Raw genomic sequence first — 22,286 nt, 5'->3', positions numbered from 1 at the left:
GCATCGGGCTCTGTGCTGACAGCTCAGAGCCTGGAGCCTGTTTCAGATTCTGTGTCTCCCTCTCTCTGACCCTCCCCCATTCATGCTTTGTCTCTCTCTGTCTCAAAAATAAATAAACGTTAAAAAAAATATATATAGCCTATTTAAAAATACAAATTAAAAATAAAAACAGTAATAGTCAAGGGAATTTGAGAAGATGTTTTCTTTCCCTCCAGACAATTCTTTGTAATAGAAACAACAAAGTCATTCTAATGTCTTTCATTTGGAATATCAACTCAGGAATCCTTGTTTTTAAAAAATAGCCTTTGTAAGCTGGTAAACAGGAAAAAGTCACTCTCACTAATCATTAGAAAAGTGAAACTCAGAATGTGATATTGTTCTCATCATTAATTTGGTAAAGATTTTTAGAAAGGAATAATTCTGCAGGGTTCAAAAGGTGAGCCTTCTGGCAAGTCTTTTTTTTTTTTTTTACAGTTTATTTATTTATTATTTACTTGGGGAGGGGGGAGGGAGGAGTAAGGGATGGGCAGAGAGAGAGAAGGAGAGAGAGAAACCCAAGCAGGTTCCGTGCTGTTAGCACAAAGCCTGATGCAGGGCTCGAATTCACAAACTGTGAGATCGTGACCTAAGTTGAAACCAGGAGTCAGAATGCTCAACTAACTGAGCATCCAGGTGCCCCAGCAAGGTTTCTTAACCTTTCACAAAAGCAGTTGCCCATAATTAATGATTCTTTAAAATGCTTTTACCTCCTGACACAGTACTTATACTTCAAAAAAAAATTTTTTTTAGTGTTTATTTATTTTTGAGAGAGAGAGACAGAGGATGAGTGGGTGGGGGAGGGACAGAGAGAGAGAGAGAGCGCAAGAGAGACAGAATTTGAAGCAGGGTCCAGGCTCTGAGCTGTCAGCACAGAGCCTGATGCAGGGCTCGAACTTGTGAACCGTGAGATCATGACCTGAGGTGAAGTCGGACACTTAACCGACTGAGCCACCCAGGCACCCCAGTACTTGTACTTTTAAGACTCTTTTTAAAGGACTCTTTTAAGGAAATGAGTGGAGATGTATTAAGAGATTATTAACAAAAGAAAGATATTCCTCACAGCATTGGAAGCTTCATAAATGGCCAACAATAAGAAAATGGTTGCTTGTATTGTGGATTATCTAGTGGGTGGTATATATACATAAAAATGATTTAGAAAAAAACACTAATAATGTGAGAAGATGTTCTCGGTATAATGTTACATAAAAAGAAGAATATAATCTTCAGTAAGTGGTATTGTTCCGTTAGTATAAAAATAGTTTCATATGTACATAAAACAAGACTTAAGGGAAAATACATAGGAGTATTGGCTGTGATCAGCTCAGTCTTAGACAATTCTTTTTTTTTTTTTTTTTTTTTTAGGCAATTTTTTTTTTTTTTTTTTAGGCAATTCTTAATTGCTTCTTTACAGTTCTGTATTTTTCAAATTTCTACAGTAACTGGTCATTACATTTATTTATTTCAAAATGAAAAAAATTTTTGTTATGAAAATAGCCATTATGAAATCTAAGTATTTTAAGGTCTCACTGTGAGGTTAAACTCTGTGGGTTGTAGAGGGCTCTGGAATCTGGTTCTCACGTTGATCTTAGCGATGATCTTGAAGCAGGGGTGGGGAGGATAGGCAGTTACGTGGCACTGCCCTGTTGTGGTACAAGTAGAACTTCCTGATGGATGGGCACCACGGGGCACCAAGAGGCTGGCTGGAACCACTTCCTGTTCCTTACTCCTTTTCTGCAGTTCTCACCCCAGCAGCGAGGAGCCTGTGGGAGACATCCTTGAAGGGTGGGTCACACTTCTAACAAAATTGACTGAATTGTCTATAAAAAGTCATATTCTGTAGAAAGGTGTTACACAGATGGCTTGAAAGTGGGGTGCCATGAGACCCTGATGTGCTGTTTCAGAACTGATTTCCCAGGAATTGGGACGAACGTTATACTCTCAGGTTTAGCTCAGCAAACTAGCAAACATTTACTAAATGCCTGCTGTGGACTGGGCAGATGGCATAGACTTCAACACCTACCAGGCTATTGGGTAACGAATGAACTGACTGCAGCATTGCTAAAGCAGCAAGCCCACTAATCCTCCCTCAGTCACATCTTTTGGGGATGTGAGCTTGGGAAAGCCAACTTATATATTGTAGGACAAGAGGCAGCGTTTAAGTGGATGGAAAGTCCTCAAGAAAATTCCTTAACAAAAATGTTCTAGAAGCCGCGCTGACTTTATGTGTTTTCCAATGTCCTGGATCCGGCTGGTTAAATTAAATGGACACAGTTTTGGTATTACAGAAAATTTCACTTCTTCAGAAGTTTGTTTTGTTTTGTTTTGCTATTAGGGTCTTAACACAAATAAGCTAAAAATGCCATTTCATTCCCCCTGTCTTTCCGGAAGAAATAGCACTGAGATTTACTAGATTCACACTCTGCCTCCACCTGTGCAAGTAACTAGCCGCATGACCTTGAGCAAATCACGTTAACCTCGCTAGACCTCAGTTTCTCATCAGTCTGGAAATTGGACCAGGATGCCCTCGGGGTCCCTTCTGGCTCTGAATAGCTATAAATTGGTCATCCTATGAACCCATTATTCCTTTTTTTTTTTTTTTTTTTTTTTTTTTTAAGAAAATGGGAGAGACTCTTCTGCTTTTCCTGTCTGATTCTTTTCTTTCTCTGTCACAAACAGGAGCAGCTTCAGCTGCGGGCCTTCTTTACCTCCCCACGTGGGCAGCTGCCGTTTCTGGCTGTGTGCTTGCTGTCTTCACAGCGTCCATGTGGCCTCAAGTGCTTGGACATCTTATTAGCTCAGGATCGGGCCCTGGGAAAGCCATGACCATTGCCATGGTATTTTATCTCCTGGAGATACTTTTCTGTGCATGGTGCACGGCTTTTAAGTTTGTTCCAGGAGGTGTCTACGCTAGAGAAAGATCTGATTTGCTTTTGGGTGAGTATATTTGAAAGGTCTGGATTAAAGTAACTGCTTGAAAATACCCGTCAGGCTGACTAGGATTTAGCACTTTACGTGACCTACTTTAAATAGGATAATTGTGTCTTTTTTAAATTATTATTAAAATAGACTCTCTTGATAAAAATAAAACAACTGGAGGAATGTCTAAATTACTACTTAAAAGATTTCTTAATTCATCAGTGAGTTTCAGTAATACTCATTACTGTAAAGGCCTTTTAGGTAAATTAGTTGTAAAAAACAAACAAACCCAAGTTTAATCCTTAGTAAAGTATAAAGAGGTACTATGTAACAGTTGTATTACATGATAGGCTATGAAAAGTATGATCATGACGCTCATGTTGCTACTTGAGTGCTGCTCATAAATATATAAATAAATTGGGATTTTTCTGGTTCTCCCAAGTCTTACTGGTGATTTTTATTTACCATATTTTTAACCAATAAAATATATTTTATATATATGAATCTTAGTCTAAATGATAAATTCCCAAATCATAGGATAAATATTTTCCATGCACCCAATTAAAATTTCGTAGACTTAGCTCAGTTGAGTATTTCAAAAATTGCCTTCTGGCAGTGATGAAATTACTGATGTATACAGGCATCCACAAATCAAATGTTGCCTATCATTTTAGTTTAAGTAAAACATGTCAAATGCTTCCAGGATAAAAATTGTGAAAAATTCAGGAGACAAAACATGTCAGTTAGGGATTCGGTTCTTTTGTGTTCACAAATGCAGTTTTCGCTTTGTTCGTTCATTCATTCAAAAAAAATCTTGGGTGCCTGTATGTTCCAGACACAGTGCCACTTGCTGGAGATTTAAGAGACATCTGGCACTTGTAGTAGGGGAAACACCATACATAAAATTAGACAAATCCTTACAGAATTATGGTTGGGGGTGAGGGCTGCACAGAGGTCTAGGCTTCTACCTGTCCATCCCCCTGTGCCCTTGGTATTTTTCCGGTAACTGTACGTTTTCGCATAAACTTTTCTACTCCCTGAGCTAGACATCTAGCAAGACAGGCTGATTTGGAAGATACATTTTTTTAAATTATATGAAATATTTTAAAACAGCTGAGAATTTGCTATTTCGGGTAAACACCCATGCACTCATCCAGCTGGAGGCATAAATTGCTGCATTTCCTTTGCAAGAACCTTGGCTTTGCAAACTTTGTGTTTCTTCTCGTTTCTTTCAGGTGTGTGTACTCTGTCCTGCTCTATCTCCTTGTCCAATGCCCTGCTTTTTCCTTACTCCAGCTTGCTTAGGGGTCTGCCATGTGGAGAAAACGAACAACAGTAAGAGCCGTTCTAAGCATATGTTTATTTCTTCAGAATGTTAGGAAGTTGTGCTTTTTGAGTGCTTGCTGCCCCTGAAACTGCAGAGAGTGCTTTTTTTTTTTTTTTTAAAGCTGCATACAACTAAACATTTTTTTAAGTAAGACTGCCATACTGATAGGGCCACAAAAACTAAGGAGAGTTGGTAATGCTCAGTGTAGTTTTTAATACAATTGAAAAGAATCTGTATTGAATCAGAAACTAGCAATAAACTTATTGTCAAGGTTACTCCAGCTATTTCCTGAAAATTGCATATAATGTTTTTTTGCTAGCCTTCTGCCTAAGCTTAACTTCTGCTTGACATTTTCTAAATTACATACCGTTCAGTCATTCTGTTTCCATTCTCATTGTATACAACTTCAGAAGTATGTAAACTTTACATATAAGTTACATCGTAATGCATCCGAATGGAGCTCGTCTTGATTGGCCTTATTGGCACGTGTGGTTGGTTCTAGCGTGCATCCACTGTGAGGACCCACATCCCAAGCCAGAATTATTGTCCCAGACACGGCTGTAGTAAGAGTCCACCTATCTTCCTTTCGAGTTCCTCAACCTGGTGCATTTGAGGTCTTTTCAACGGAGAAAACTCAGTCCCTAGGGCAGTTCAAAAGGCGCCTTTCTCTTGGGCTCCACCCTCCTCTGCAAAATCGACAGCGATACCCATTACCAACCTAACAACGAAGAAACACTCAGGTAATTAAAAGACATTCCTCATCAAGAAAACGCTGGAGTCTTCTCATTTGAAGCAGGGTTCCTAGAACCTCCCGTCCCCCCAATTTCTTATGATGAATTCCAATTATCAAAAACACTGCTGGAGTAATTGCTTAGGTACTGAGATAAATTAACGCAATCACTGAATTTTCCGGGTATGTCCATTGAAATGAAATCTAGGAACCTGAAATTTACCATTGGGAGGATTTTTGGATTAGAATGTAATACATTCTTGCTTTCTCTTTTAACAGGGACAGTGATGCTAATTATTGGACTAAATATGCTATTTAGTCCTAAGAAAAGCCTTGACTTTCTTCAAACAAAAAACAGTCCTAAAGTGCTTTTCAGAAAGAGTGAAAAATATATGAAACTTTGTAAGTTTTGCTTTCTTTTTTTAAATCACTTAATTGTAATAACATTTCAAACATGTATGAAATTAAAGAGTATAGTGCACCCACATATGCCCCCTTCACCCAGTTTCAAGAATCACTAACATTTTGCCAGTATCCTTAACAGCTGTCTTCCTTACTTGTTGTGGTGAAATACTTTGAAGCAAATCTCTGGTAGCCTCTCATGTCAAGCACAAATACTCTGTTGTTAGTTTTGCTTCACTTCTCATGTAGATAAGATTAGTTAACAGAATTTCCAAGATGCTTTGTTTTCATTAGAACTATTTTCTATTTCAAACTATTTATTTCATTTCTTGTTCTTTTTTGGAAGCTTACCTATGTTAACATTGGGAATACTGATGAACTGGAAACTCAAACATGAAGTTAGTTTACTATTCAATCTGACTGATTTCAAATGAACTAGATTAAATAGAAATGTTTATTGAAAGGATTGCATTTGCAGGCAGTGTATTAGGATACAATACACTACCTAACTACGTAGCATTATGTCGGATGTAAAGACGTGTAAAAACGGGTCTCCACCCTCAGTGACTTGATACTTGTATAAAGAAGACAAAATATTACAGTGTGAAGAGATAGAAAACAAGCTAAATAAAGTTTCAATGTATTTCTGAAAGAAATGCCACAAAGCAGCACCACCATTATGTAAATACCTTCATACTGTTCCATCATAATTTGAAAAGATTGTACTAAACTTTAGGGGATGTTCTCAAAATTTAGAGTTTTGTTTTATTGCTCTTATGTTTTAGGTAGGTCTGTTAAACTAAGATCTGGCAGGTTTTGTTTGCTTATTTTTAATACTTTTTTTTTAATGTTTATTTTTGTATGAGAGAGAGAGAGAGAGCACAAACGGGGTAGGGCAGAGGGAGAGAGGGAGGGACAGAATCTGAAGCAGGCTCCAGGCTCTGAATTGTCTGTACAGAGCTCGGTGCAGGGCTCAAACTCAGGAACTGTGAGCTCATGACCTGAGCCGAAGTCAGACGCTTATTTAACCAGCTGAGCCATCCGGGCACCCCTTGTTTGTTTATTTTTAATCCTGACAATCTTTGTCTCTATTGTTGCTGTTGTTAGTAGTAGTAGTAAGAGTATTGAGAACCACAATTCTTTAGTTCATTCATCAAATTGAGGCATTTGGAACAGTTTATTTACAAAGTTATTTAGACAGTTTTGTGTAATTTTTAAAAGTGGACTTTATTTTTTAGAGCCGTTTTTGGTTTGAGCAGAAAGTATAGAGGTTCCCCATATACCCTCTGGCCCCACAGACACACAGCCTCCCCCACTACCAGTAACCACCAGAGTTTATTATTACATTTATTATAACTGAGGAATGTATACTGACACGTCACTGTCACCTGAAGTCCCTAGTTTACTTTAGGGCTCACTCTTGGTATTGTATGTTCTGTGGGTTTTGATGAATGTATAATGAAATGTATTCACCATCATAGCATCGTACAGAGTGATTTATCGCCTTAAAATCCTGTGCTCTGCCTGTTCATTGTTCCCTGTCTCTACCAATGGCAACCACTATCTTTGTCTTTTAAAAAAAGAAAAATGGGGCGCCTGGGTGGCGCAGTCGGTTAAGCGTCCGACTTCAGCCAGGTCACGATCTCGCGGTCCGCGAGTTCGAGCCCCGCGTCGGGCTCTGGGCTGATGGCTCAGAGCCTGGAGCCTGTTTCCGATTCTGTGTCTCCCTCTCTCTCTGCCCCTCCCCCGTTCATGCTCTGTCTCTCTCTGTCCCAAAAATAAATAAATGTTGAAAAAAAAATTAAAAAAAAAGAAATAAATAAAAAAAGAAAAGAATGGACTTTATTTTTTAGAACGGTTTTAGATTTACAGATATATTGGGCAGGAAGTATAGAGTTCCTTCTCATACACCCCCTCACACCCCCACCTCCACAGTTTCCACCATTATTAACATCTTGCATTAGTGTGGTGTATTTGTTACTACTGACGAGCCGATACAGAGTCCGTAGTTTACATTAGAGTTCACTCTCTGTTGTATGTTCTGTGGGTTTTAACAAAGGTATAATGACATCTAGCCAGCATCACAGTATCCTGCAGAATAGGTTCGCTTCCTTAAGCCTCCCCTGTGCTGCACCTGTTTATCCTTCCCTCCTTCCTCCAAACCCTGGCAACTACCCATCTTTTTACAGCCTCCATTGTGCCTGTTCTAGACCGTCAGTCTCATCTTTTAACTTGAAAATGTAATTTATTTTTGTTGTGATTGCTCATGCATTATGATTTATTTCTGTCATCTTACTTTGCTTTTGCTTTGTCTACTTTAGGTAGATTTCCCCCTATTTTTCTTCTTGCTTTCTTTTGCATGGATTGGATTTTCCTTTTCTCTTTTTCTTATCCTCTGCCTTCCTACTCCTCTTTTTAGTTTGGAAATTATATCTTCACTTTCTGCTCTTTTAGTACTTGGTTGTTATTTTCTTTCTCTGCACATTAAAGATACTACTCTGTTATCTGGCTTCAGGTTTTGCTATTGGGAAGTCAGCTGGCGGTGTCATCTTTGCTCCTTTGGAAATGATCTGTCTTTTTTGCCTGGCAGTGCCAAATGATTTCTCTTTGTTTTGGTGTTCCAGAGTTTCCCTGTGACATGTTCGATGTGGATTCCTGCTTCTGCACTCCCCCTCTCCGTCTTCCCTCCACCTGGCTTGTTAGTGTTTGGGCTTTCTGAATCTGAAGAGTCCTGTCTTCTATCACCTGTGGAAAATTCTCAGTTTTATTTCTGCAAATATTGCTGTTTTTCCATTCTTTCTCTTTTTCCTTTTTGAATCCAGTTGGATTGTGTTGGATCTTATTATCTCTCCATGTCCCTTAACCTCTTCCATATTATCTACCTTTGTTTTTAAGCTGTCCCTTGCACTAATTCTCTATTCAGCTTTGTCTGCTGCTACTTATCTTGTCCACTGAGTTTGTAGTTTTATTTTATTTTATTTTATTTTATTTTATTTTATTTTATTTTATTTTATTTTATTTTTTTTTATTTATATATGAAATTTATTGTCAAATTGGTTTCCATACAACACCCAGTGCTCATCCCAAAAGGTGCCCTCCTCAATACCCATCAACCACTGTGAGTTTGTAGTTTTATTTCTAGAAGTCTCTTTTATTTCTTCACACATGTTCCCGATCATCCTATTGAATAACCTCTTTTATTTTTCTAAACCTGTTAAGCATGCTTATTTTATATTCTGATTCTAGAAGTTTCAACATCTGAAGTATTTGTGGGTTTGATTCTACAGGATTATTTTTTTCCCTGCTGGTTGGTGTCTGTCCGTGGAGGCTTGTTTTCTTGTGTATTATTTCTTGTACATACTTATGATTTATTTTTACCTTAAGCTCATGGTCCTTGGAACATTTCAGGGAAGATTCCCTGAAGCCTGAGTTTCAAGTATGGGTTGTACATGCATGTCGCATATGAAAATTAACCCAGGAATTTGACATTTCTCCTTTGCACAAAATCCTTGCCTGCTAGATTTAATAATTTCATAAAATTATTTTTTATTCAAGTATAATTAACGTACAGTGCTATATTAGTTCTAGGTGTACAGTATAATGATTTAGCAATTCTTTATATTACACAGTGCTCATCACAAGAGTATGCTTAATCCCTTTCACCTATTTCATCCATCCCCCACCCACCTCTCCTGTGGTAACTATCAGTGTGTTCTCTATAGTTGAGAGTCTGTTTTTTGGTTTGTCTCTTTTTTCTTGATTTGTTCTTGTTAAATTCCACATGTGAGTGAAATCATATGGTATTTGTCTTTTTCTGACTGACTCATTTCACTTAGCATCAAACCCTCTACATCCATCCATGTTGTTGCAAATGGCAAGATTTCATTTTTTTAATGGCTGAGTAATATTCCATGGTGTATATATACCACATCTTCTTTATCCATTCATCTATGCAAGTTGGTACAGCTACTGTGGAAAACGGTATGGAGGTTCTTCAAAAAATTAAAAATAGAATGACCATATATATGGTCCAGTAATTCCTTTTCTGGATATTTACCCAAATAGAATGAAAACATGAATTTGGAAAGATCTATGCACCCCTCTGTTTATTGCAGCATTATTTATTTATGTTTAAATTATTTTTTAAATGTTTGTTTATTTTTGAGAGAGACAGAGTGTGAGCGGGGAAGGGGCAGAGAGAAAGAGGGAGACACAGAATCCGAAGCAGGCTCCAGGTTCCGAGCTGTCAGCGCAGAGCCTGACACGGGGCTCGAACTCAAACTGTGAGATTGTGACCTGAGCGGAAGTCGGACGCTTAGCCAACGGAGCCACTCAGGCGCCCCTATTGCAGCATTATTTAAAAAATTGTTTATAAAAAGACAAACTTAGTTTCTTTTAAAAAGTATTTCTTCTTTTTGTTTAGTTTTGTGGCTGCTTGTTGGTGTGGGGCTACTGGGATTAGGACTACGGCATAAAACCTATGAGAGGAAATTGGGCAAAGGGGTAAGTAATGAAAAATTTGGATATAGAATGTTATGTGTTATGTACATATATGCACACATTTGTACACTTTATCATTGTGTTTGAACTGTAGATCTGGATCTCATGACTTCAGGGCCCTGAACCCCATTTCTTTAACCCTTAGGTCATAGGCTAATAATATAATGGAATTATTTCATGAAGTTGGGTTCTTGGGACAGGATAGACCCGTTTATTAAAGGCAAGCTGCTCAAAATTTTGTTGTATGACGTTATCTTTGCCATTCTATCATTTAATATATCTAAACTATGAAGTAAAGAACTACTTTATAATGGGCTTTTTTCTATGGGCAGATATTGCTGAAGGCAACAATATGAGAGCCTTTGATTTAAAAACAATCTTCTAGATAATTCTTGATTTTGAAGATTATGGGTAGTTTGTGTGTTGATGAGTCATGGAAGTTTTCCTGTTCTTCCTTTCCCTGCTTGCGGTCGACAGGTTTAAATGTTTTATTGTCCCTTTCTCTTCTGGATAGGTGGGTAGAAGAGAAAGTAAGTTATTGCCGTGTTGTGCTTGCTTTCTGCGCCGATGAAGTGTGAGGTGCTTCATAATGCAGTTAGAATTACGGTTTTGCCTAAAACAGAATTTGAGGGTCAGCTCTGAATTTTAGTAATCTGCATCAACCGGGCAAAATTTTCATGAAAAAAAAAGCTATACTGAGCACGGAGAGCATGCTTCTCCTAGTTACCTTTGCACGTCCAGCACCTGACAAAGGGCTTGCCACACACTCAGAACTCAGTAATGGTTTCTTAGTAAGTGAATAATCATTACGTGGTCTCTTTCTTTTGTCCTTTGTTACTTGTTATCATTGCAGCATGTCGGTCAAATGAAGATACCTAATCTTCCTCTTTTCAAAAGGAGTCATTTCAGTTAGATTTAATACCTGTTCTTTTCCTTCCTTCCTTCCTTCCTTCCTTCCTTCCTTCCTTCCTTCCTTCCTTCATGCATCTGATAAATGCATACTGAATGTCTCCTGTGTGCCTGGTTCCCGGGGTACAGACATAAACAATTTGGACAAGACCCCTGCCCTCATGGAGTTTACATTCTAGTAGGGAAGAAAGACGGTATTCAGAGGAGGAAATAGACTGTCACTTTAGATCAGGCTGCTTGGAAGCAAAGAGGATTAGGGAGTAGAGAGTAACGGGACTGGGTGGTTAGAGAAGGCTGCTCTGAGGAGGTGATATTTGAGTGGAGACTTGAAAGCTGAGATGAAGCCAGTTAATCACAGAGCTAGGGGTAAGGGATTCAGGCAGAGGGCACGTGTGTAAAGGGCTGAGGGGAAATGGGTGGGGCATGTTTGAGGCCCACCAAGGTGACTGGTGCAGCTGAAGCTTGGTGAGTAAGGGGAAGAGTCATAGAAGATGAGGATGGGGAGGCCGGGAAGGGTCACATCATACAGGGCCTTACAGAGCACAGTGAGGTGTCCTGATTTTAGTTTTCTTTCAGTGGAAGCCATAGGGTATTTCAAGCAGGAACATGAAGAAATGTGAGAGCAGGTTGGCTGCTCTGTGAAGAATGGATTGTAGAGTAGAGACAGGGAGATAAGTGACAAGGCATTTTCAGTCATCCAAGAGAGAGACTATGGAGGTTTGGATGGGTGCGGTGGCAGAGCTATTGGAGACAACTGGGCAGACTTAGAGGATAGACTTGACCCTTGAACAGTGTGGATTTGAACTGCGCTGATCCACTTACATGCAGATCTTTTTTCAATCAGTATACTGGAGGGGCGCCTGGGTGGCTTAGTCGGTTCAGTGTCCGACTTCGGCTCAGGCCATGATCTCACGGCTGTGGGTTTGAGCCCCGCAGCGGGTTCTGTGCTGACAGCTCGGAGCCTGGAGCCTGCTTTGGGTTCTGTGTCTCCCTCTCTCTCTGCCCCTCCCCCACTCACATTCTGTCTCTGTCTCTCTCAAAAATAAATAAACATAAAAAAAAAAAAGAAAGTATACTGGAGGTTTGTGACAATTTGCAAATACTTTCAGGCCACCCACACAATGTAGAAATAGTGAAAAAATTAAGAAAAAGGTGTGTTGTGAATGCGGAATATATATGTAGAGACTGGTCTGTTTTGTCATTTACTACCAGAAAGTGTCGGTAGATTTATTATCAAAAGTTACAATGTACCGAAACTTACACACACACACACACACACACACACACACACACACACACACGCACACAGACTGTACCTGGCTCGTTTGCAGTGGAGAGAAATGTAAACATACAGATGCAATATTAAATCATAACTGCATCAAATTACCCGTAGTCCATACTGTACTACCGCACCTCCTGCGGCTATCGCGGTGAGCTCAAGCGTTGTATCAGTTTAAAACTCGGTGTGATGCTGATCTCCAGGTGAGCAGTTTGTCCCTAGTAAATTTCATATTACAGTAAAAAGTGATCTCTCGTGGTTCCCAGGTGGTTTTGATTGTAAACAATACTGTAGACCTTGAACATCAACATGGGACTCATATGAAGTGCGTCTAGTGATGCTAGACGTGCTCCCAAGAAGCAGAGAAAAGTCATGACCAGAAAGTGTTGAATTGCTTGATATCCTGTAGATTGGGGTCTGCAGCTACATTCACCAGCCGTCTTGAAATAACAGATCCAGTGTAAAAAGAAAAAGGAAAAAAGAAAAGGAGATTCATGAAGCTGTCGCTGCGGCCACACCAGCAGGCATGAAAACCTCACACTTTATTTGCGAAATACCTTTCTATGTCATACTGAAAATGCAGCTTTTAGGTAGGTGCGGGATTGCTGTAAGAGAGGCATACCTATAGACTCCATTATGACTTGAGAAAAAGCGAGATCATTATGTAACAACTTAGTGCAAAAGGCAGGGGAAGGATCTAAAGCTGGGGAATTTAACTTTAGAAAGGTTTTGGCTTAAAAACTGTCAAGATAACAGGAGAAGCAGCTTCCGCCCACCAAGGGGCAGCAGAGAGTTCCCAGACCCCATTAAGGAAATCATTGAGGAGAAAGGATATTAGCCTGAACAGGTTTTTCTTGCAGAGGAAAGGGCCCTATTGTGGAAAAAAATGCCACAAAAGACACCTGTTTGTATGGAAAAGAAGCGAGCACTAGGATCTAAGGTAGAAAGGATGTGCTAACTCCACTATTCTGTGCAAATGCAGTGGATTTATTATCAGGGCTGTCTTTATCTATAAAGCTGCTAACCCTGAGCCTTGAAGGGAAAAGATAAACACCAGCTACCAGTCTTTTGATTGTATAACATGGAGGCCTGGACAATGAGAACCCTTTTTCTGGATTAGTTCCATTAATGCTTTGTCCCTGAAGTCAGGAAGTACCTTGCCAGCAAGGACTGCCTTTTGTAGTTCTTTTGATATGAGACAATGCCCCTGACCACCCAGGATCCCATGAGTTCAACACCAAAGGCATCAAAGTGCTCTACCTGCCCTCAGGCACAACTTTGCTGATTCCGCCTCTAGGTCAGGGAGTTCTCTGGCCCTTTAAGGCTCATTACACACAATATTCTATGAAAGAATTGTCAGTGCTGTGGAGGAGAGCCCTGACAGATAGAACATCATGAAAGTCTGGAAGAATTACATCACTGAAGATGCCGTTGTTTAGAAGAAGTCACGAAAGCCATCAAGCTCGAGACAATAAATCCCTGCTGGAGAAAACTGTGCCCAGATGTTGTGCATGACTTCACAGGATTTATGACAGAGCCAATCAAGGGAATCACGAAAGGGACTGTGGATAATGGCAAAAAAAAAGTGGAGGCTGAAGCGTTTCAAGATACGGATCTTAGAGAACTTCAAGAGGTAACAGACACCACACCAGAGGAATGAACAGCTGACCCACTGGAGATGAGTGCTTCCAAACCAGAGCCAGATGATGAGGAAGATGTAGAGGACGCAGTGCCAGAAGACAAACTGACATTAGACAGTCTAGCAGAAGGGGTCCAATGAGTCAAGACTGCTTTTGACTTCTTTTACGACACGGACCCTTCTACGATAAGGGCACCGAACCTAAAGCAAATGGTGGAAGAAGGACTGGTACCATGTAGAAACATTTTTAGAGACATGAAAACGCAAAAGAAGTCAGACAGAAATTACAGTGCATTTCCAGAAAGGTATACCAAGTGTGCCTGCTTCTCCTGCCTCCCCTTCCTCTTCCTCCACCTCTTCTCCTCTGGCACCCCTGAGACAACAAGACCACCCGCCCGCCCCTTCCTCTTCCTCCTCAGTCTACTCAACATGAACACAATGAGGATGAAGACCTTTATGATGATCCACTTGCACTTTACGAATTGTAAGTAATCATCACTCTGTACACCTAATAAACCTGTCTGTTGTGTGTGTGTGTCTTTGTGAAAACCTACTACCTGTACAGCAAGAACTGTTTAGACATTTGGTGTCCCTGTCATCAAAGTATTCACCATGCAGAACACTCTGTGCAAGACTCCCATGGAGGTGGACTGCCTTTCCTTACGTAGGCATAAGGTGAGTGTATGTAATGTAAAATTAATCACGTCTTAGTTTTCCCACTGTTTTATAACTCTGCTTTCAAAGAATTATATTAGCATACAGTATGCCTCTCTCTTATAATTGGAGAAACTGTGTATCAGCCTATCATTACAGACAAGTGGTTAAAAAAAATGGAACAGTGTTTCCAAAATTGCATTATAACGATGACTATAATACTGTATGCCATAAAAATGTTTTAATGATTCATTCATTAATTGTATAGGCTAGGCTAACATGAAGCTGTCATATCGATTATACTAGGTTACCATAAAGCAAACATATTGCTGCTTCTTCATTATCAATGCATGAATTGTTATAGCTGGAAGTAAATATGAATTTCTTTTTCACATCATCTTTCTTTTTTTTATTTAAAAAAAATTTTTTAATGTTTATGTCTGAGACAGAGAGAGAGCATGAATGGGGGAGGGACAGAGAGAGAGGGAGACCCAGAATCGGAAGCAGGCTCCAGGCTCTGAGCTGTCAGCACAGAGCCCGACGTGGGGCTCGAACTCACAGACTGTGAGATCGTGACCTGAGCCAAAGTCGGTTGCTCAACCAACTGAGCCACCCAGGTGCCCCTCACCTCATGTTTTCATTTTTGATGTCTGCTCTTAGTAATATGTATAATACCTATAGTGTTTTGTATCATATAAGACCATGTTGATATAGACACTGACACAAGATTCATCTTGTAAACAGATGATACAAACTTACAGCATCGATAACTACGGTACGCTACTATAAATATGTCTTGTCTTCCCTATGATTTTCTAAATAACATTTTCTTTTCTCTAGGTTATATTTCTTATAAGAATACATTACATAATACATGTATACAATGTATAAAATGTGTGTCAGTCGACTGTTATGTTATTGGTAAGGCTTCCAGTCAGCCGTAGGCTATTAGTAGTTAAGGTTTTGGGGAGTCAAAAGTTATACATGGATTTTCAATTGTGCAGGGAGACAGAGCCCCTAACTCTTGTGTTGTTCCAGAGTCAAAGGCATTCTGAAAGAGTTGACAGGATTTATTGATGGATTAGATGTTGTTCGATAAAGAGAAGGAAGAAATCAAGAATGACTTTGATGTCTTTGGCTTGAGCAACTGGATGGAGGGTGGTGGCGTTTACTGACATGGGAAGAATGAGAGAATAATAGGTTTTGGAGTGGTGAAATCCAGAGTTAATTATAGTTACATAGTTACATGAAAAGGGATAGTGTAATGAATATAATCATGCCTCTTGAAATCCCTGATGATGTCTCCTTTCTCTTTATATGACATTCACTAAACTGAATAATTTTCCTTGTATGAAGATGAAAAGCCCGGCTTACTGCTGGTAGCATACCGAGTCACCAGTGTTTACATGGTGGCATTCCATTGTAAGAGGTTGCTACTTATCATCCTCCCAACTTCAACCTGTATGGTTCACTCGAAGTTGCTTTTCCAGTTGCGGTGATAGATTTGTTCTAATGCAGCCATACTATTCCTCAGGATCCCTGTTATAGATCAGTGAGGTATTTGCTTAAGATCGATCGTGAGGGTTGGGCAGTGATTCTCTGACTGAGCCCATGAGCCCAAAAGATGAACTCTCAAAGGCGGCTGTGCTCCTGAATATTGGCTTTGTCAGTGCCATAGAGGAGTAACAATGTGTATAACTCAGAATCAGCAGGCTGCTTTACAAATACGTGGAAGGACTCTGTATATCCCTCTGTGATCTCACTCTTCTCCTGTGCAAGAGTTACCTCTGTCTGGAATATAGTGTTTATCATTTTTCATACATTTCTTTATATTGTGCTTGCCTATGAGATAACCCCAGACAGTATCGTTTTTCCGTGTTTTCAACTTCACCTATATGACATTTGACATATACATTCTGCAACTTATTACTTAAAATCACTTTTATGAGATTCATCCCTGACTCATTTATTAGGGCTGGGTAGTATTCCATTGTAGGTCTGTGACACCATTTATTTATCCATTTTCCTATTTTTCCTATTGAAACAACAGCCAGGTTGCTTCTGATTTTTTGCTATTATAAATGATGCTTATTATAAATGCTCACTTTCCAAATATTCCTCCTCACTTCCAAGCTTAAGCTGGAAGCTCATAGAAGATTTATTATTAGAATATCACCTAGCAAGTAGCTCCCTGTTTTATGAATTAAATGTGGGAAAATTCACCAAGAAAGTTCCTTTGCTGAAATATGAATTTTGGTAGAGAGAGGTGGAGAAAGCTGGGTGATTGGAACCGCCATTGTTCCTAGTCATTGTAAAATACCATTAAAATTACTCCTCAGGGACCAGCCACAGAGGTCTCTGCTGCCATCTGGCCTTTTCGGTTTGGCTATGACAATGAAGGATGGTCCAATCTAGAAGGATCGGCTCAGCTGCTCAGTCAAACAGGTAAGCCTTTTACCGGAATTAGTTCCAGGTTTTGAGAAACCGCTGTTGTTATTTTTATTTTGAACGAGATCGTAAGGAACAGGAGGAGGCTTTGCTGGATCATAAACTAATCTCATAAAAAGGCTTCATTTTGGTAGGCAGCTGCAGTAGGATTAAGCTACCATAACCACATCTGTCTTTGAGAGCAGTCAATTCAGTTGATCCTGAACAAAGCCTCACACTGAGTATCTGCAGGGAATTCTTGTCAGGCCCCTGCTCCAAGAGATACTCTTCCTGGTGCTTTCTGTTGCTTGGGGACCCACTATGGGGGACCCAAAAGCAGTCGGATCAAAAGGCAGGATGGGTCAGAGTGAGGGCTCATTTGTGAAGCACATTGCTTTCAAGAGCCTAAGAGCCAGTTTTTAAGTTTCTGTGCCCTGGGGTGCGCCTCTTTGTATGAAGCATCCTTTAAAAGGTGCGGGTATTTGGTTCTTAGATCAACTTTGTGGAACGTGGAGCAAGGTTTGTGAAGGTCTAAACTGTTCCGGTTGCTCCTAATGATAAGCATGTCCCCTGAGACATACTTATGCTGAGAGTCTATATGATTCTAATGCCAGTAAGGAATTTCCGTGGCCTTTCTTCTTGACTATAGGCCCTGCGGGACAGCTGGTCCGAGTCAGAGAAAACCAGTAAACTTACTTCTGTGCCAATACCATGGAAGTGTTTTCCCAGGAATAAAATGCCGTTACATACCACTTTGTATTTCTGAACATAAGTTGCATATTTGAAACAAACATTATGCTCATTTGAAATCTTGGGAAAGATGTTAAAAATATTTGAAAATGTAAAAGATACATTTTCATCCTTTTCTGTGTTTTCTCCAGGTGTCCCATGTTTTAATTACATTCTAAACATGGGAAAACTCCTCTTATGGCTCAGGTCTGACCCATTTCACTTTAGTGACTCATTAGAAATTACTTTGTTTTTTGATTTATGAGGAAAGGCAAAGGGTTGAAGAAGAAAGTTTTACTAACTGTTTTTGCATAGCTGTGGTTAATCACTACATGCTTTTTTTTTTTTTTCTGAATAGGTGCAGATTTCATAACAATTTTGGAGAGTGATGCTTCTAAGCCCTATATTGGGAACAATGACTTAACCATGTGGCTAGGGGAGAAGTTGGGTTTCTATACCGACTTTGGCCCAAGCACAAGGGATCACACGTGGGGGTGAGTGTACTTTGGGAACACAGCCCTGAAGACCAGGAAGCTTGGGCTTAGAGCAGAAGGTTGATGTTCTCATTCCTTTGTCCTATGAATATGCCTTAGGGGTGCTTCCTGGGAGGGATGAGAAGGTGCTGAAGATAGCATATTCCGTGATTGTTTTTCATGGTGGCCCAGCTGCTGGATATTTTCAGTTCTTCAGCATTATAAACCATTCAGTGTAGGAGCTGAGGGTTAGCTAAGTGTGTCTGACCTGGATGCTGTCCTCACAGGGCTTACATTCTGGTGTGAAGAAACAGAAAATCAATATGTACACATGGAAATAAATAGGAATTTGAAATCGTGATAAGTGCTATGTAGAAAAGGAACATGACTGGGTAGGAGGGGCAGGGGATGCTGAGGGATGGTCAGGAAGGTCTCTTTGCAGACCTCACCATGAGGAGGACCCAGGACCTAGCCGTGGGCAGTGCTGAGGGAACTGCCAGTGCAAAGACTTGAGGCAGGGTTAGGCTTGGTGGGCCTGAATGTGGGGACTGAGGGGGAACCAGTAAGAGATGAGGTCAAGGGCAGGCCCCTGATCTTAGAAAGTCACATAATCCATGCTGGGGACTGAGGAATTCAATTTTGACGGGAAGCCATTGGCTGCGTTTTAAATGGGAGCCATGTGATCTGATTTACATTTCAAAAAGATCCTTCTAGCTGTTCCTAGAACAGCTTGTTGGGGGCAAGGATGGGAGCGAGCAGGGAGACAGGTGATGAGGTAGGTGCACTAGCACAGGTGAGAGATGACAGTAGGAGCCGTGGTCATGGGGAGAAGGGGGGTGGGCAAATTTAAGACCTACTTTGGAACAGAGCTGACAGGACTTACTGATGGTTTAGATGTCAGGGGCCAGGAAGTGATAAAAGACAACATCTATGTTTGTTACCCAAATACCTGATAGGACATGTTGTTGTTTAATGGCACGGGGACAACTAGGCAGAGCAGACAGATTGTGCTAAATTTGAGATGCCTCTGGACAGTCAAGTGACATCTAGTAGGATGTTCTGTGCAGCGTGGAGGGCCAAGTGGGACAGGATAAGCTGGACATGTGCACAGACTCAGGTGACATCACTGTAGAGGTCATCCTGTTGGAGGGGCTCCGTGAGGGGCCAGAGAGAGTGCATGCAGCCAGGGACCAGGGAAGAGACCTGGCTGAGATCTGAGCTCTGCTCATCCTTTTTATATATAGTTCTTTGACTTAGAGTGAGGTAGAACATGTTTTCATATCTTTATTGGACAGTTTATAATTCCTAATTTTGTAAATTGTTACTTTGTGTCCTTGCTGGCAAGACTGTACATTCCCAAATGTGTTGATTAATATTAGAACTATTTATGCACATATGTTGCCAGAGTAACAATTTAAGGAAAATAGATTTTGTGTATTGCTAACTCTGCCCTTTTTGTGTCTCCATAGTATTTAATAAAACAGAGTTGATGGCATTGTGCTTAGCGACATAAAGAGACATGCTAAATAGCAGAGATGCAATGTATTGTCTCAGACAGCCATATTAGTACTTTGAGCACATCCCTTTTTAACACATGTGCTTAGTCCTGTCTCCATGATATGGTGGGACCAATAATGATACACATGTTTCTTTTCATTCCAATGCAGGATTATGGTTTTGTCCCGATACCCAATTGTGAAGTCAGAGCACCACCTTCTTCCATCACCAGAGGGCGAGATCGCACCAGCTATAACAATGACTGTTAACATCTCGGACAAACTGGTGGATTTTGTCGTGACACACTTTGGGAATCATGAGTGGGTTTCTTTGGTCTTTCTAATAGTACACAAATGCCAAGAAATATTATTAGTACGTTACTTTGATTTCAACGCAGTGACTTTTCTTTTTTTTTTTCCTCCCAAAGTATTTTTCCTTATGTAGCTGGTTTTAAAAAATGAAGCATAAAACATTTGTGGGTGGTCCTTAGAGATGGTACGGGGCAGCAGTGATGGCTGTGTTAGCCAGCAATGGCCGAGCAGGTGCTGTGCTAAGTACATTATTGCATTTAGTCTTTACTCTGTATAATGTTAGTACCATTATAGCCCCATTTTACAGATAAAGACTGTGGACTGAGAGAGGTTAGATGACTAGTCTGAGAGTGTCACCCAATGAGGCATTAGGTAGACCTAACTCAGAGCCTGCATGTACTTGGGACCATGTGGTAAACCGGACTACAGAAAAATGAAATATTCTTTTCCTACAGGATTATTACAGTTGGAAGTACTGTTAGGATTTGAGGGTACTAAATGATACTCTGTTTTCCTCATGTTTTCAGAGTCCACTGATGGGTAGGTAGAGGAATTTGGCAGGGACATCAAAGTATCTCTTAATTCTGATAAACTTATGTGGATGGCGTGGCTTAGTTGTGTCTATGTGGACCTGCTAATTCATCCGCCAATAATACATGAAACTGCCCCAAAGCAGCCGACCCACCAGCAGGTGCAGTGTCTGCCTTGTCAAACTCTCCTCTTGGTAGAGAGAATATCCCAGAAATACCCTGTCTGCAAACTGGCAGGCTCCAAGGAGAAGAGAGAGGAAGGACTTGAGACAAGCATGCCCAGTTAATTCTGCCAAACTCAACCAGTTAGGAAAGTTTTCCCCAAGTGTAAAAGGTGGGAGATAGAGGCCAGACATGGTTTTCTAAGCAAGTCCTTCTATAAGGAGACATGCGGAATGGGGAATGAATTTTATCCCCAAAGGATAACATTTACAACCAGTGACTTAGTACTGAATAAATCATGAATGATGCTAACAATGTAATATAAAAGCAAAGATAAAAGTATATAATTTGTACTCTGCCATACTAAACATTCTGTAATAATAATTGAAAACGGTAACATAAAGTACTATAATACAGGGCATATAGGTCCTATCCACGTTCATGACAAGAGGCCACTGAGCTTTGAAGTGACATACAGTACGTTAGAACAACATGGTTGTACTATAAGTTTCACCTAAACAAAACTAATGTGTCTGCTACCTTTATTTTCCTGTTACCTCGCTTTTTTCTCACAGCATCATGTGGCTCTGTGAAGGTATACTTGAATATTTTCTGAACGAAATCAGACTTAGCAATATAAACAAACCATCCAAATGTAATTATGTGAACCATTCACTCACCAGACTCTTGCTTGTCTTAGAAATAAAAAGGGTGTTCAGAGGACAGATGATACAGATGATGGTCCATGTCTCTTTAGAAAGCTATTTGAAGAAATGCCTCTGTTTCTCTCAATAATTTTCATGTAGCAAGCACAGGCATTCCAAAATCATTCCACTGACCTTAAATTGCCCTGGGTTTAGCTTTTAAAAAATAGCACTTTTATGATTAAAGTTGCAAGGTCTTAACCTGAGAAACAGTTGAATAAAGTCCTTCCCATTTTTCCTTTGCTTTTCCCCCTTGCCCTCTTCAACCCCCTCCAACCTCCAACATGTAAAGAATAGACTTGAAAGAGAAGACTAAAGATAGCCCTCAGAATGTGTTTGGAAAAGAGGAGGAAAGGATTAGCTTTTCTAACTTTCTATTAACTACATATTTAAAAAAAAATTTTTTTTAAACTTCGAGAGAGAGCAAGCCCTAGCAGGGGAGAGGGGCAGAGAGAGAGAGAGAGAGAGAGAGAGAGAGAGAGAGAGTAGTTGTGTAAGTGGGGGGGGGGGCAGAGAGAGGGAGAAACAGAGAGAATCCCATGCAGGTTCTGCACTGTCAGCACAGAGCCAAACTTGGGGTTTGAACCCACAAACTGTGAGATCATGACCTGAGCCAAAACCAAGAGTTAGATGTTTAACCGCTTAACCAACTGAGCCTTCCAGGCGCCCTGTATTAAGTGCATATTTAAAGCTCTCTAATCAAAACCACACCTTTCACATGTTCTCACTTACTCACTTGATTTAATAATACACACACACACACACACACACACACATATATACAATGACAATGACAGCAGTGACAAAGCTAGCTAACATTTACTGCGGACATGTAGCACCAGGGAGGGAGGCGGTGTGTTTGAGTGGTTAAAAGCATGAAATTCCAGAGCTTGGAATCAGACAATCTGGTTTGAGTACTAACTGAAGGTGTATCCTTCACCAGGTTATTTAATCACCTTGGGCATCAGTTTTCTCATTTGTAAATCAGGGGCAATAATCCATTATAGGGTTCTTGTGAGAATTAAATATTATCTCATGCAAACTACATGAATACAGCA

General features: G+C 40.2%; 1 protein-coding gene across 3 annotated transcripts in view; it reads left to right on the top strand.

The window, feature by feature from the left end:
* CWH43 (cell wall biogenesis 43 C-terminal homolog) overlaps window positions 1-22,286 on the top strand; it is a 58,037-nt gene that overhangs the window by 17,788 nt on the left and 17,963 nt on the right. For all 3 annotated transcript variants that reach the window (XR_005793170.1, XM_040483991.1, XM_040483999.1), the window contains exons 7-12: window positions 2,716-2,973; window positions 5,292-5,414; window positions 9,838-9,917; window positions 16,735-16,840; window positions 17,910-18,045; window positions 19,692-19,841. Coding sequence is in view for 2 of the 3 variants with exons in the window: in XM_040483991.1 (XP_040339925.1) it covers window positions 2,716-2,973; window positions 5,292-5,414; window positions 9,838-9,917; window positions 16,735-16,840; window positions 17,910-18,045; window positions 19,692-19,841 (853 nt within the window). In the remaining variant the exon portion in view is untranslated. The remainder of the gene's footprint in view (window positions 1-2,715; window positions 2,974-5,291; window positions 5,415-9,837; window positions 9,918-16,734; window positions 16,841-17,909; window positions 18,046-19,691; window positions 19,842-22,286) is intronic.

This window comes from Herpailurus yagouaroundi, unplaced genomic scaffold (assembly GCF_014898765.1).
Source record: "Herpailurus yagouaroundi ecotype Mexico unplaced genomic scaffold, PumYag 28, whole genome shotgun sequence".
In the NCBI taxonomy this organism is placed as follows: domain Eukaryota; kingdom Metazoa; phylum Chordata; class Mammalia; order Carnivora; family Felidae; genus Herpailurus; species Herpailurus yagouaroundi.
This window is presented reverse-complemented; position numbering and strand designations above follow the sequence as displayed.